The sequence below is a fragment of the Aquarana catesbeiana genome, linkage group LG05 (genome assembly GCF_042186555.1).
Source record: "Aquarana catesbeiana isolate 2022-GZ linkage group LG05, ASM4218655v1, whole genome shotgun sequence".
Taxonomy (NCBI): Eukaryota; Metazoa; Chordata; class Amphibia; order Anura; family Ranidae; genus Aquarana; species Aquarana catesbeiana.
In genome coordinates, this window is record NC_133328.1 from 625,233,073 (window position 1) to 625,249,233 (window position 16,161).

The window sequence follows — 16,161 nt, forward strand, 5'->3', positions numbered from 1 at the left end:
CCCCCAGTGGACCTTATATAGGGTATTTTCTCAGTATGTCCACCAACTGTATACTGAAAAAAACAACATTTCAATCCTTTATTTAAGTGAATGAAGAATTTCTATAGAAATATCCTTCAGACCTTCAGAACTTCAGACCTTCCACCCTTCAAACCCAACCCTCCACACTGCTTCTCTCAGTACAGTTCTCTTATTGTATCCCTTAAAAATTCTAACCTTGAGACACCACTATTGACCCTAGCGCAGAATAAACTAATTTACCAAATAACAGCGGCCACCTACAGTATATGTACACAAGACAAAAAAAATGTACAAGACAGAAAATCCAGGTCACACGAGACGTACCCATCATCTTGGGAGGTGACCCAAGGAATGTTTTCATTCTTATTTTACCATTGCTATCTCATCCAGAGATAGATTAATACTAATATAATTATTTACTATATTGACTTCACCTAGCATGAGCTATTTAAGCTGGGTACATTACAATCTCCAACTTGTCCCAATACATCAACTAGATTTTGGCGATTTTATGCACGCCATCTGGACATGTGCCCATGTAGAGGGGAGGGGGAGCTGTGCGTGTCTGAAATATTTCATCCAAAAGCACACAAAGTTCACATTTTATTTTGTACTTCAGATCAATAACTTCTGAATCTCTGGAACATTATGATGTCTTCTCTCACCTTATCCTGGAGATTGAGAGGTTATATAGCTGTATGTGCTGGATAATCTCATCAATCAGCCTGTCAGTCATCGCATCAAAGTCAGCAAATGTGTCATTCTAAAAGAGGAAAGAAAAACACCATATTAACGGAGTCTACAACAGAGAAAAAGGAACACCGTGTGTGAGGTATACACAGTATATATTTGGACAGTAACACCCAAGCAGGTTGAGGGGCTCTTAGGTGCTAATACTGTATATGGAGGAAACTGGATTTTCAATTTCCTCAGAGATTGGAAAAACCTGGTTTGGGTCCTGGAGCGCAGAGACTTCGTAGAGACTTGGGAAGTAATACGCCTCCAAACCTGAGGATTGGAGGCTTCATCCACCTAAGTGTCTATGAAGCCTCCCAATTAAAGGACCTAGGTATTTCTCTAGGTGTGTGTCTCTCTGGTATGTGTCAGCTCATCCACATCTTCCACCGTTAACTGCAATTGGGATCTGCTTGCTGTCTCTGTGTGTGTGTGTCTCTCTGGTATGTGTCAGCTCATCCACATCTTCCACCGTTAACTGCAATTGGGATCTGCTTGCTGTCTCTGTGTGTGTGTGTCTCTCTGGTATGTGGCCTTCTCTATCTGTTGCCCTGTGCGAACAACCATGACATTATTTGTTTTTCTGAACTGTCTTACCTAAGTTTTATGTGTTGATCTTGTCTTGGCCTCTTGCTATTCTGACTTTTGAAGCAAAAAGTTCACTTTGATTGCTAGGCACTCTTATAGTCACTCATGATTAATTAACGAACTTCAACCCCACCCTTATAACAGTATATATTTGAGCATCCTTAAGGGGGTAGCACATTGCTGGGGAGCACATTGCAGGGGCTTCTATCCTTAAGGCTTCTTCCTCTAAGTGTTTCTTTCTACAAGTGTTATGCACTTCATTCTCTGCACTTCAGCGATTGCACGAAGCAAACAAATACAGCAATCTGCACTGGAAAGCAGCTAACAGACTGCAGGTGACCTGTCTCTCTATTAAGCTCTCCTTCCACTCTGTAACATGCACTCTCTACCACTGCTCCTGACACTCCTGTCCTCTCTCCTCAAACTCTCTTACCTTCACCCCCCCTCTCCACCCACCTGCTTATACATATCACCCTGCCTTCTGTCTTCCCCCTACTACTGCTCTTACCAACTCTCGCTCATTCTACATCCATACACTGATAAAACCTCCAGTATTCTGAGACATGCCCCTTCACATAAATCACAGTCCCACATTACCTCCCTCACCCTCCTGCTTCTCCTAATCTCTGGTGACATATCCCCAAACCCTGGGCCACCATCATCTGTCTTTGCCCAACGCTCCCATCCCCCTACACCCTCTGGCAGGAGCCGCAACCCACAGAACTTGGTCCATATTCCTCTTTCCAAAACCAGCCCCCCCTTTTCCTGTGCCCTGTGGAATGCACGTTCTGTCTGCAACAAACTCACCGCCCTCCACGACCTCTTCATCACAAATTCCTTTAACCTTCTTGCCATTACTGAAACCTGGCTTCATGAATCGGACACTATTTCTCCTGCTTCCATCTCCCATGGGGGCCTTCTCTGGACTCACTCCCCAGACCAAGTGGACGGAAGGGAGGTGGAGTGGGAATCCTTCTAGCCCCATGCAGCACCTATCAGGTTCTTCACCCACCTCCCTCTCTGACACTCTCCTCTTTTGAGGCACATTGCATTCGTCTTTTCTCTCCCATTTCTCTAAGAATTGCTGTCATCTACCGGCCCCCTGGACCGGTATCAGCCTTTCTTGATGACTTCTCTGCCTGGCTACCCTACTTTCTCTCTTCTGAAATCCCCACAATTATTCTTGGGGACTTCAACATCCCTGTCAACACTAACACTACTATTACTTCTAAACTTCTCAGTCTAACCTCATCGCTTGACCTGAAGCAATGGATACAGGCTCCTACCCACTCCAACGGCAACACCCTTGACCTTGCCTTCTCCTATCTGTGCACTCCGTGCAACCTTTCCAACAATCCACTCCCACTCTCTGATCACCACCTTATTAGTTTTGCTCTCTCCTTGTCTTCCACCTCTTCTCCCTCCAACCGCCCAACAGTTACACGCAGAAACCTTCGCCACCTCAACCCTTCTCTTCTCTACTCTGCTACTGATCACCTCTATGACAAAATCTCCCCCCTGTCCTGCCCCAACCTAGCTACTTTCATTTACAACAGCTCACTGTCCTCCTCCCTAGACAAGCTGGCCCCCCTCACTACACGCAGAATTAGGCCCCGACTGCTACAACCCTGGCAAACAGATGACACCAGAAGTCTCAGAAAACGTAGCCGCGCTCTTGAGCGCCTGTGGCATAAGACTAAGACCCAGGAAGACTTCACACAATATAAATCTGCCCTCCTAAAATACTACTCCTGCCTTCACACTGCCAAACAGACCTACTTTATCACACTCATCAACACCTTCTCATCCAGTCCACGTCAACTCTTCTCTACCTTCAACACTCTACTCTGTCCTCCACTGCCTCCACCCACCAACTCAATCACCGCCCAGGAGATTGCCAATCACTTCAAAACTAAGATTGATACAATTCATGAGGAGATCGCCAATGCGCAAAAACCTCCCCCATGCAACACCCCATGTCCACAGATACAGTCATTACTTCCCTCATTCAACCCTGCTACTACTACTGAGGTTGCTAAACTTTTATCTAGCACTCATCTAACCACTTGCCCCCTGGATCCTGTTCCCTCGCAAATGCTATGCTCACCCTCTGACTCAATTCTACGCTCTCTAACTCACATTTTCAACCTCTCCCTCTCTTGTGGCATCTTCCCAAACTCTCTAAAACATGCGCTAGTCACCCCCATACTAAAAAAGCCCTCACTGGATCCCACCAATCTCAACAACTTACGTCCCATCTCCTTACTCTCCTTCTCCTCCAAACTTCTTGAAAGACTGGTCTACAACCGATTAAGTGACCATCTGACCATGAATAAACTTCTTGATCCCCTTCAGTCCGGTTTTCGCCCTCAACACTCCACGGAAACTGCTCTCCTTAAACTCTCAAGTGACCTACTAATGGCTAAAGCCAACGGACACTATTCTGTACTACTTCTCCTGGATCTCTCTGCTGCCTTTGACACAGTGGACCACCCCCTCCTCCTCGAAAAACTCCACTCCTTTGGTCTCCGTGACTGTACTCTTCGCTGGTTCTCATCCAACCTATCCCACCGCTCCTTCAGTGTCACTTACAACTCTACTTCCTCCTCTCCTCTTCCTTTTTCCGTTGGGGTCCCCCAAGGTTCTGTTCTCGGACCTCTCCTTTTCTCAATCTACACCACCTCCTTGGGTCAGTTGATTGCCTCCCACGGCTTTAAATATCATCTCTACGCTGATGACACCCAAATCTATCTCTCCACCCCCCAGCTCTCTCCACCTGTCTCCTCACGCATTACCAACTTATTAGCAGACATATCAGCCTGGATGTCACATCACTTTCTCAAACTCAACCTATCCAAAACCGAGCTCATGATATTTCCTCCCTCAGGTGCCACTTCCCCTGATCTCCCTGTCAAGATCAACGGCTCAACTATCAACCCATCTCCCCACGCCAAGGTCCTAGGTGTAATCCTGGACTCTGAACTAACCTTTCGACCCCACATTCTATCACTATCCAAAGCTTGCCGCCTCTGTCTTCGCAACATCTCCAAGATACGCCCCTTCCTAACCATCGACACCACAAAGCTTCTAATCCACTCCCTGGTCATCTCCCGCCTTGACTACTGCAACTCCCTCCTCATTGGTTTACCTCTAAATAGGCTATCCCCACTTCAGTCCATCATGAACGCTGCGGCCAGACTCATCCACCACACAAACCGCTCAGCGTCTGCTACACCCCTCTGCCAATCCCTCCATTGGCTGCCACTCAGTCACCGAATTAAATTCAAGATACTAACTATAACTTACAAAGCCATCCACAACTTGGCCCCTAGCTACATCTCTAACCTAGTCACAAAATACCAACCTAATCGTTCTCTTCGCTCCTCCCAAGACCTCCTGCTCTCGAACACCCTTGTCACCTCATCCCATGCTCGCCTTTAGGACTTCTCCAGAGCCTCCCCCATCCTCTGGAATGCTCTACCCCAATCCGTCCGTTTTTCTCCTACTTTATCCACTTTCAGACGATCCCTGAAAACTCATCTCTTCAAAGAAGCCTATCTGGCCCCCACCTAACAACTGTACATTTATCTTCTCAATCAGCACATCACCCACAGTTATTACCTCTTGTATCTCTTGACCTCCCCTCTTAGATTGTAAGCTCTAAGGAGCAGGGCCCTCTGATTCCTACTGTATCAAATTGTATTGTATTTGTACTGTCTACCCTCAAGTTGTAAAGCGCTACGTAAACTGTTGGCGCTATATAAATACTGTATAATAATAATAATAATTTCCAATCTTTGAGGAAACTGAAAATCCAGGATCCCTCATATGACATACGCACCGTGAAAGCCCCTCAACCTGCCTGGGATGTGAACTATCACTATATACAGTATAAAACTGTACAGTTTTAATAGTATCAGCCATGCAAATTCATCAAGCGAGCTCAAAACCACTTCTGATTATTAATCCAATATATCAAGATGTGACACCAGTTCACATGCAATTTCTTATCTTTTTAATCACTGGCAACACTGAATAATGTCTTCTGATGGTGGGGGAAGTATTTTCCCCACCGTCAGAACGCATAAGCTCAGCAGAAGTAATCCTCCTATCCATCTTAATTGTGTGGTTCATCAGATCATTCTTTCCTTTCAATGTATGGCCAGCTTTACATTACAGTAAGTAGCAGTCCGGAAGATACTGGAGAGTTTAATAAAAGACCACATAGACGAGGCCTTGCTGTAAAAAAATATTTTAAGCAACAGACAGCATGGATTCATAAAAGACAGAAGTTGTCAAGTAAAGCTGATTTCCTTTTATGGGGAGGTAAGTAAAACCTTGGACAGAGGGGTGGCTGTGGACGTGGTATACTTGGATTTTGCAAAAGCATTTCACACAGTTCCCCACACACGGCTCATGTGTAAGGTAAAGTCTTGTCAGGGCTGGGCTCAGCCCTTCCTTCTCAGAGTTGGCCGCTCAGCTGTTGGCTAATTGCCAGCTCTCCACAGTTACTCAGCTGTTGATGATATCCTGCTCGTCAGTCCTGCCTACTTAAGCTGTTCAGCTTAGTGGATCTCTGCCTTCGCCTTGGTCAACATCACAAGAGACAATCTCCTAGGTTCCTGTTTAAAGACTTGCTTTGCTGATATCCCTTCTGGCTCCAGATCCTGCTTGCTGTTCCATTACATTGATCCCTGACTTCTGGCTTGGCTGACTATCCATTCCGGTTACTGAACTTTGGCTATGTTTTGACTGTGTTTGTTCTTTTTACTTTTATTATTAAACAAGTGTGATTTAACTGTACTTCTGACTTGTTCTGATTTCATGTTTTCTGACTACAGGCTTGGAAAGATCAGTTTGTAAATGGATAGAAAACTAGCGAAAAAACTGAATTCAGAAAGTAGTGGTGGTTAATGATTCTTATTCTGAATGGTCTAAGGTTCAGTGTTGGGCCCCTTAGTTTTCAACTACTTGCAGACAAGCTGCCATCATTATACAGCGGCAGGTCGGCTCTCCTGCACAAATTGCTGTACCTGTACCTGTGCCCGCGCAGGCACAGTTGCGGGCTGGTGCATGCCGCGGCTGGGTGCGCGCTGCCGGCGGCGCGCTCCCGCTGCAAATTGCCAAAGTGTGCCCGTTGGTTTGGGCAGACTTGATGTCTGCCGGCGACCCGCAATCGCCTAGTACAGAGGCAGAATGGGGTTCTGCCAGTGTAAACAAGCGGATCCCCGTTCTGACAGGGGAATATGTCAGAGATCTTCTGTTCCCAGTGATCGGGTACAGCGATCTCTGTCATATCCCTGGCAGCCCCATCCCCCCTACAGTTAGAACACACCCAGGGAACACACTTAACCCCTTCATCGCCCCCTAGTGTTAGCCCCTTCCCTGCCAGTGTTATTTTTATAGCACTGATCAATGTAATAATGTCACTGGTCCCCAAAAAGTGTCATATGGGGTCAGATTTGTCCGCCGCAGTGTTGCAGTCCCGCTAAAAATTGCAGATCGCCACCATTACTAGTAAAAAGAATTAAAAATAAATAAAAGTCCCTAAATCTATCCCATAGTTTGTAGACACGATAACTTTTGCGCAAACCAATCAATATACGCTTATTGCATTTTTTTTACCAAAAATATGTAGAAGAATATATATCAGCCTAAACAGATAAATAAATGTGTTTTTTTTTTATTTATTTTTTGGGATATTTATTATAGCAAAAAGTAAAAAAAAAGTTTTTTTTTCAAAATGTTGTTTATAGCGCAAAAAATAAAAACTGCAGAGGTGATCAAATAAGACCAACAAAAAGCTCTATTTGCAGTTTCCAAAGCGAGCAAAATCCTTTCTTGTAAGGCCCTTCAGGTCTGGAATGGATATTAAGGGGAACTCTGCACCAATTTTTTTTTAAATGGTGTAGGGGTCCCCCCAAAATCCATACCTGGCCCTTTAGGTCTGGTATGGATTTTAAGGGGAATCCTGCACCAAAATTTTTAAAAAATGGCGTAGGGGTCCCCCCAAAATCCATACTAGATCCTTATCCGTGCAAGCAACCTGGCAGGCTGCAGGAAAAGGGGGGGGGCCAGAGAGTGCCCCCCCTCCTGAACCGTACCAGGCCACGTGCCCTCAACATGGACCCATGTGGATGGGGACAAGGGCCTCATCCCAACAACCCTTGCCCGGTGGTGGTGGGGGTCTGCGGGCGGGGAGATTATTGGAATCTGGAAGCCCCCTTTAACAAGGGGACCCCCAGATCCCACCCCCCCCTATGTGAATGGGTATCGGGTACATCGTACCCCTACCTATTAACCAAAAAAAGTGTCAAAAATAGTAAAAATGACAGTAGACAGTTTGGGACAAATCCTTTTTTAAAAAATAAAAATGTCCCGCGATGTAAATCGATTGTCCATCATGTCGCCCGACGAACTGAAAAAAAAATGCAACAACTCCGCCTCAATGGGAGGCTCCCGCCGACTGAAGCCTCTTCGTGATGACAGCTATTATATTATTATATATATATAGCTGAGGGCGGGGCCACCCAGTGACGTAAACAGGTGACCCCGCCCCCTCTGACCTAAAGTGACATCAGAGGAAGGTGGGGTCATCCGTTTACGTCACCTTCTTAAGGGGGCTTCCAGATTCCGATAAGCCCCCTGCATGCAGACCCACACAACCACCGGGCAAGGGTTGTGGGGATGAGGCCCTTGTCCCCATCAACTAACTATGTAACCATGTGTAGCAGAGTCCTCCATCAGTGCAGAGTATTTCAGGAGAGGAGAGTTAGATAGAGGAAGGAGCAGAGTAGTTCAGCGGAGCAGAGTATTTCAGGAGAGTAGAGATAGAGGAAGGAGCAGAGTCCTCCAGCAGATCAGAGTATTTCAGGAGAGGAGAGTTAGATAGAGGAAGGAGCAACGTATTTCGGGAGAGGAGAGTTAGATAGAGGAAGAAGCAGAGTCCTCCAGGAGATCAGAATATTTCAGGAGAGGAGAGTTGGATAGAGGAAGTAGCAGAGTCCTCCAGCAGATCAGAGTATTTCAGGAGAGGAGAGTTGGATAGGGGAAGGAGCAGAGTCCTCTAGCAGAGCAGAGTATTTCAGGAGAGGAGAGATAGAGAAAGGAGCAGAGACCTTCAGCAGAGCAGAGTATTTCAGGAGAGGAGAGTTAGATAGAGGAGGGAGCAGAGTCCTCCAGCAGTGCAGAGTATTTCAGGAGAGGCGAGTTAGATGGAGGAAGGAGTAGAGTCTTCCAGCAGATCAGAGTATTTCAGGAGAGGAGAGTTGGATAGATGAAGGAGCAGAGTCCTCCAGCAGAGCAGAGTACCATATTTCAGGAGAGGAGAGTTAGATAGAGGAAAGAGCAGAGACCGTCAGCAGTGCAGAGTATTTCAGCAGAGGAGAATTAGATAGAGGAAGGAGCAGAGTCCTTCAGCAGACTAACTATGTAGCTATGTGTAGCAGAGTCCTCCATCAGTGTAGAGTATTTCAAGAGAGGAGAGTTAGATAGAGGAAGGAGCAGAGTAGTTCAGCGGAGCAGAGTATTTCAGGAGAGGAGAGATAGAGGAAAGAGCAGAGTCCTCCAGCAGATCAGAGTATTTCAGGAGAGGAGAGTTAGATAGAGGAAGGAGCAAAGTATTTCAGGAGAGGAGAGTATTTCAGGAGAGGAGAGTTAGATAGAGGAAGGAGCAGAGTCCTCCAGCAGCACAGAGAATTTCAGGAGAGGAGAGTTATGCCGCGTACACACGGTCGGACTTTTCAGCTACAAAAGTCCGACAGCCCGTCCGACAGACTTTCGATGGACTTTGGGCGGACTTTCAACTGTCTAATGACTGGACTTGCCTACACACGATCACACAAAAGTCCGACGGATTCGTATGTGATGACGTACACCGGACTAAAATAAGGAAGTTGATAGCCAGTAGCCAATAGCTGCCCTAGCGTGGGTTTTTGTCCGTCGGACTAGCATACAGACGAGCGGATTTCTGGGTCCGGCGGAGTTACGACGTAAAGATTTGAAGCATGTTCCAAATCTAAAGTCAGTCAGATTTGCGACTGGAAAAGTCCCCTGAAGGTCCAGTGAAGCCCACACATGATCGGATTGTTCGCCGGATTTGGTCCGTCGGCGTCCGTCAGACAAGTCCGGTCGAAAAGTCCGACCATGTGTACGCGGCATTAGAAAAAGGAATGAGCAGAGTGGTGGTATAGGGGTTCTTGTCACCCTAATGCAAAAATATTGTGATGGATAATACATCCTCATGTCATTTTATATAATTTTTGCTTTTGCCCAATAACCATAATTTACAAAAATACTCTAACAAACTTTATTTTATTACAAAAACACAACATTCATGGGTCATATTACACGGCATTACAAATTAAATATACACATTTTACTAATATACAAGATATAAATTTCCATACACACCTGATTTTTTTCAGACATAAGGAAGTCCAGATTTGCCCTTGGTAGACCCAACTCAAGAAACGTTTTGACTAATCGCAGATCTGCGCTGTTACCTGCAATATTTATTTAACTATAAAATATTTGCATTTTGTTAAAGTGTATCTAAACCCAAAACCAACATGTAAAATAATTCACTAGTACTAGTTCTTGGTGTGGCTGCATTTGTTTTCTTTTTCAAGCTTATTTTGCTTTATTTTCACCTGGTAATCCTATAAATATCACACTTCCTGTCCCTGGGTGGCTGTAATCACTCCTCCACTGTATCTATGGAGGGATATGGACTACAATCATGTCTGTATCTCTTCATCTCATTACATGGTAGGCAAGGCAATTGGTAGATTGCAGAGGATAGCTAGGATGGAAGATCTTCCTCTGTGCAGCTCCTGTTCTGGCAAGACCAGGAGGTATTTTCTGTACTTGTTGAAAGGTGCAAACACAAGCTGCAATACAGTATATTGCATGATAAACATTTGCCTGCAGACCCATATGACGGACATAGAACCATGTGTTTCAGAAATCCAGGCAGTCATTGATTGTATGATTCATGGAAGATTGGACCAACATACATACATCCACTATATGGCCAAAAGTATGTAAACATCCCTTCCAAATGATTGAGTTCAGGCGTTTCCAGTGAAGGATACAGTCAAAGTATAACTAAAGGCAAAACTTTTTTTTTTTTAGTTTTGAATAGAGTGGAGAGAGATTAGAGCCCTTGACAGTTTTTTTTTTTTTGCTGTCTGTGCCCCTGTTAAGGAGATCCACCCTCTCTTTTTGTCCTGTTTACCATTATCATTGAAAGTGAAAGAAAATCCCAAATTTTAGGTTTTCCCCAGAAAAGTAATAGCTGGGAAATCTTCCAATGGGGACACTAGCTCTGGTGAACTGGAGGTACCTAAGGAATTCCCTTAATTTGCAGGGATTACCTCTCACTTCTTGTTTGGCTATTGGACAGGAAGTGAAGGTAAATCTCGGCAATCGGACATAGATGGCAAAAAAAAAATCTGACTTGCACTATCCAAAAATGAAAAAAGTTTTGCCTATAGTTCTAATTTAATTATACAGAAAACAAAGACAATTTGGCAAATTCTGCCTCTCAACATATTGGCAACACTCTGGGGAAGGCCCTTTTCTGTTTCAGCATGACTGTGCCCAAAGCCAGCTCCATGGTTTGATGAGTTTGGTGTGTAGAAACTTCACTAACCCCTGACCTCAACTCTATCGAAAACTTTTGGGATTAACTGGAACTCCGATTGTAAGCCAGGTCTTCGTAGCCAACATTGGTACCTGACCTCACAAAAGTTTTTTTGGTTTAATGGGCCCAAATTCCCAAAGACACATTCCAAAATCTTGTAGAACACCTTCCCAGATGAGTGTAGGGTGTTATAGCTGATAAGGAAGGACCCAATCCAAATCAATGTCCATGGTTTTCGAATTAAGTCTCTAACAAACTCATATGGTTAGATGTTTATAAAGGCTTGGCCATATAGTGTTCAATTAACAGCTGGGGGATAAAATATGTCACTAATCAAATTTTGAAGGATCTGCGAAAACCTGAGAACCGTTAAGCCTGCCCAATCTTGAATAAAACCTTCTCTTGATACAGCAATTTAGTTACCACTATTCTACGATCACTAAGGGCTCGTTTGAATTAGCTGTGCCCATTGAAGAATGGTGTTTTTCTTTTAAGAGGGAATTAAACCTCACCACCTGTTTTAACTCCTAAAGGCCAACATGCATGCATTACAGATGGATGCAGTGCAGCCCCATTCACTCGATGGGGTTGTGTTTGGTTGGAAGCACTGAACATGACTGGGGGTATAATTCTTGCCATGCCACAAAGCATCATGGCTCTGGCAAGTATACAATCTCATTTGGCTGCCTTTGCAGCTTAAGGGTGGAGGTTTGGGGAGCGGTAAGCATGCGAGTCAACCACCTATTTTTACTCCCCCTCCACCCAAAGGGGAACCGTAAACTTGCCCAACTGTTATATAACTGACCCTCGTAATTCAAGTGTCAATAAAAAAGTAATCTGAAAATATATAACATGAAGCACAATCCTCTGCTCCCCTGTTCTCTTGCTATCTCCTGAATGGCAGGTACCAGATTGAAAAGGTGAAAAGTAGGGATGGGCCGAACACCCCCCTGTTTGGTTCGCAGCAGAACTCCCAAACAGGGGAAATGTTCTAACCAAATGGCAAATCCAATTGAAGTCTATGGGAGCCGAACATGAAAAATCTAAAGTGGCCATTTTGAAGGCTTATATGCAAGTAATTGGCCATAAAAGAGGTGCTGCCTTTTGGGACATGTATCAATAAAAAAATTTTTTAAAAACAATCATTTTTTCAGGAGCAGTCATTTTAATTATGCTTAAAGTGCAACAATAAAAACGAAAAATTTCTTCAAATATAGTGTCTGGGGGGCCCCCTTAATGTGCATGTAAAGTAGCGCATCTGTAGCAATGCATAAAACACGCTACAGCAAAAATGACATTTCTAAAAAAAAAAAAAAGAATATCAAATCACATTTAAAATGACTCGCCGTTACAATTACCCTCATGTGGCATCAGAAGGGGGCAATGCCACTGGATAACGTAGCCGGGTGGCCCAGCCCCTTGCATATATAAGGACTGCCAAAGCTCAGAGCCAGCAGTCAGTGGGAGGCCTCCCAGGAGGCGGAGCGTTTTTTTTTCCTCTATTTTTCGGTCCGGCAGGCGTCATGATTGACAATGGATTTACATCGAAGGACACTATTGTTTGATTTTTTAAATAATTGACTTGTCAAAAACTGTTTCTTGTGGTTTTTACTTTTTGACACTTTTTGGTGAATGTCCCGATACCGATTCACATGGGGGGATCCAAATTCTGATAAGCCCCCCCGCCCGCAGACCCCGACAACCACAGCCCAGAGATGTTAGGAAGAGGCCCTTGTCCCCATTAAGATGGGGACAAGGTGCTTTGGGGTGAGGGAGGGGGTAGAGCCCCCCCGCCCAAAAGCACCCATCTCCCCATGTTGAGGGCATGTGACCTGGTATGGTCCAGGGGGGGGCTCCCGCTTGTTCCCACCCCTTTCCTGACCTGCCGGGCTGCATGCTCGGATAAGGGCCTGAAATGGATTTTACATTTTGGCATGGGGTTCCCCTTACAATTAATACCAGACCCGAAGGACCTGGTGTGAACTGGGGAAGGGGGGGGACCCCATGCCATTTTTTTTCTTTCTTTTTTTTACGGCACTTTTTTATTCAGCTGTCAGCAGGGAAACCCATTGACAGCTGATGACTCATCGGTTATTAAGGACACAGTGGCTGGCTTTCCGGCCCCGCTCCTTAACATCCAGCTTACACTGTGCCCTGATTGAGCAAAGCTTTGCCCAATCAGGGCGGAGAATTCACTGTGCAGCACTCAGTGCATTGCAGGGTGTTCGTCAGGGCGAACACCCGGCGAATGCCCTGCAAATTCGGGTGTTCGGCAAATGGCCGAACAGTCAGATGTTCACCTGTTCACCCATCCCTAGTGAAAAGAAGCCATCCATGCCCCCAACATATTGGAGAAATGAGAGACAGCCACACACTGATGACATCACAGTATTCACAAGTTTATTCCACAAGTAACCACAGCAGTAGTCCCTGCCCAGAAACCACAATGTGTTTCACTCAATAGGGCTTAATCGTAGAGATAGGGGGGAGCCAGGAAAAAGATTCTTTTGTACATACAATTAAATACAACATAAACTGTTATACTTATATACATTGGATTAAACATGTTCTAAATTCCAAAACAAACGCTAAAAGATAGCCTAAATCAAAAATATACATAAAATATGTGAAACACATAAAAGCATGTATATTTGCATCTCAGCTCCATGCCCTCTATTCAGCAAAATATGTATTAAACTTTCCAAATGTTTTATTTATTTATTATTATTTTACTGACTACTACTATAATACTATAATACAGTATATAAGAACATTCAGTAAAAAAGGAGGAGGTGGTCTCCGGGTGAGGACTATTGCTGTGGTTGCTTGTGGAATAAACATAAAGTGAGGTCATTGGTGAAATAAGACATATAATACCATCTAGCCCATGCACACAAATTGCAACATGGAGGACATCTTCAAGTTGCTTTTCTTTTGGTGAGAAATAATGAAGGTCTGAGGAAAATATGGAGAGGTCACTCTTTGACCAGTTGGGTGTAGAGGGACTTGAGTGTCCTGCACAAAACTCTGACCCCAACTCTACTAATCACTGACAGTGTGCTAGGTCTTCTCATCCAACATCACTACCTGACCTCACAAATGTTCTTTTTGGATAAACGGGTACACATTCCAGCACACACACACTCCAAGATCTTAAAGAAAGCCTTCCCAGAATAATGGGCTTATAGCTACAAAGAGAAGAACGGATTCAAATGACTCCCTATGGTTTTGGAAAGAGATCTCTAACAAGGTCATATACGTGTGTATAAGGTCAGAAGTCCATAAAGGCTTGATTATACAGTGTATATTGAGGGATAAAATGTGTCACTACTCAGATCAGGAAGCATCTGTGAAATTCTGGGGACCTGTAAACATGCCCAACCTTGGATGAAGCTCTCTCTGGATCAACCAATCCATTCACATCTATTCTATTAGTACTAACAGTTTTGATATGATGGGTATAAGGTATACACCTCATCCCTTAATTCATAAATAAATACAAATTCTTAATACTAAATAATACTGTATATGTAATATTTTAGGATATAAGTGAGTTATATCATTATACGGCACATATTATAAGCCCCAAGTTATAAGGGAGGGAACATGTATTTATTTATCTCTATTCTACAATCACAAATCCCAAGGTGAACAAAACTGTATTTGGAAATGCATAAAATTCAAACAGAGACATATATTACCATCCAGCCCATGCACACAGATCACAAGATGGATGCCATCTTCCAGGTGCTCTTCTTCTGGTGGGAAATAAGGAAGGTCTGAGGCCAATATGGAGAGGTCACTGTACATGAAGCCTTCAATTTTTAGGTCTTCAATGAATTTTTCTTTAGCCTGATGAAAACTAGAGAAAAGGTTTATAAACAGCATTTAGGGAAGGAACTGCAAGATTTAGAACGTAAATGAACCTACCTGCATTTTATAAAACTAGAGTCAGGGATATTACGTTAAACAGCATGAGAGATTGATTTAGGAAAGAAGTAGAGATTGTTCATTCAGTTTACTAAATAAGGTTAAGCTGTGTTCATGTTATTCATCCAATCATGTGTGCAAAATAAATCCTTGATTGGGTATTTAAGGTGAAAACAACTTCAATTTATTTACAGACCTAAGTGAACACTCAGTTTGCAAAAAATTAGTACAGTTGTGCTCACTAGTTTACATACCCTGGCAGAATTTATGATTTCTTGGCCATCTTTCAGAGAATATGAATGATAACACAAAAACATTTCTTTCACTCATGATTAGTTTTTGGCTGAAGCCATTTATTATCAAGCAACTGTGTTTACTCTTTTTAATAATGGCAACAGAAACTACCCAAAGGACCCTGATCAAAAGTTTAGATACCCTGGTGATTTTGGCCTGATAACATGCACACAAGTTGACACAAAGGGGTTTGAATGGCTATTAAAGGTAACCATCCTCACCTGTGATTGGTTTGCTTGTTATTAGTGTGTATAAAAGGTCAATGAGTTTCTGGACTCCTGACAGACCCTTGCATCCTTCATCCAGTGCTGCACTGACGTTTCTGGATTCTGAGTCATGGGGAAAGCAAAAGAATTGTCAAAGGATCTGCGGGAAAAGGTAGTTGAACTGTATAAAACAGGAAAGAGATATAAAAAGATATCCAAGGAATTGAGAATGCCAATCAGCAGTGTTCAAACTCTAATCAAGAAGTGGAAAATAAGGGACTCCAATCAAGAAGTGGAAAATTAGGGGTTCTGTTGAAACCAAACCACGGTCAGGTAGACCAACTAAAATTTCAGCTACAACTGCCAGAAAAATTGTTCGGAATGCAAAGAAAAACCCACAAATGACTTCAAGTGAAATACAGGACCCTCTGAAAACATGTGGTGTGGGCTGTTTCAAGCTGCGCAATAAGGAGGCACTTGAAGAAAGATGGGCTGCATAGTCGAGTCGCCAGAAGAAAGCCATTACTATGCAAATGCCACAAAGTATCCCACTTACAATATGCCAAACATCACAGAGACAAGCCTCAAACCTTCTGCCACAAAGTAATTTGGAGTGATGAGACCAAAATTGAGCTTTTTGTCTACAACCATAAACGCTACATTTGGAGAGGAGTCAACAAGGCCTATGATGAAAGGTGCACCATTCCTACTGTGAAACACGGAGGTGGATCGCTGATGTTT

General features: G+C 43.8%; 1 protein-coding gene across 1 annotated transcript in view; it reads right to left on the bottom strand.

The window, feature by feature from the left end:
- Positions 1-16,161, bottom strand: part of FAM135B (family with sequence similarity 135 member B) — a 257,650-nt gene that overhangs the window by 20,924 nt on the left and 220,565 nt on the right. Inside the window, exons 14-16 of the mRNA XM_073632289.1 lie at positions 14,692-14,852; positions 9,757-9,848; positions 687-784 (exon numbers count right to left, since the gene is read on the bottom strand). Of these exons, the coding sequence (XP_073488390.1) occupies positions 687-784; positions 9,757-9,848; positions 14,692-14,852 (351 nt within the window). The remainder of the gene's footprint in view (positions 1-686; positions 785-9,756; positions 9,849-14,691; positions 14,853-16,161) is intronic.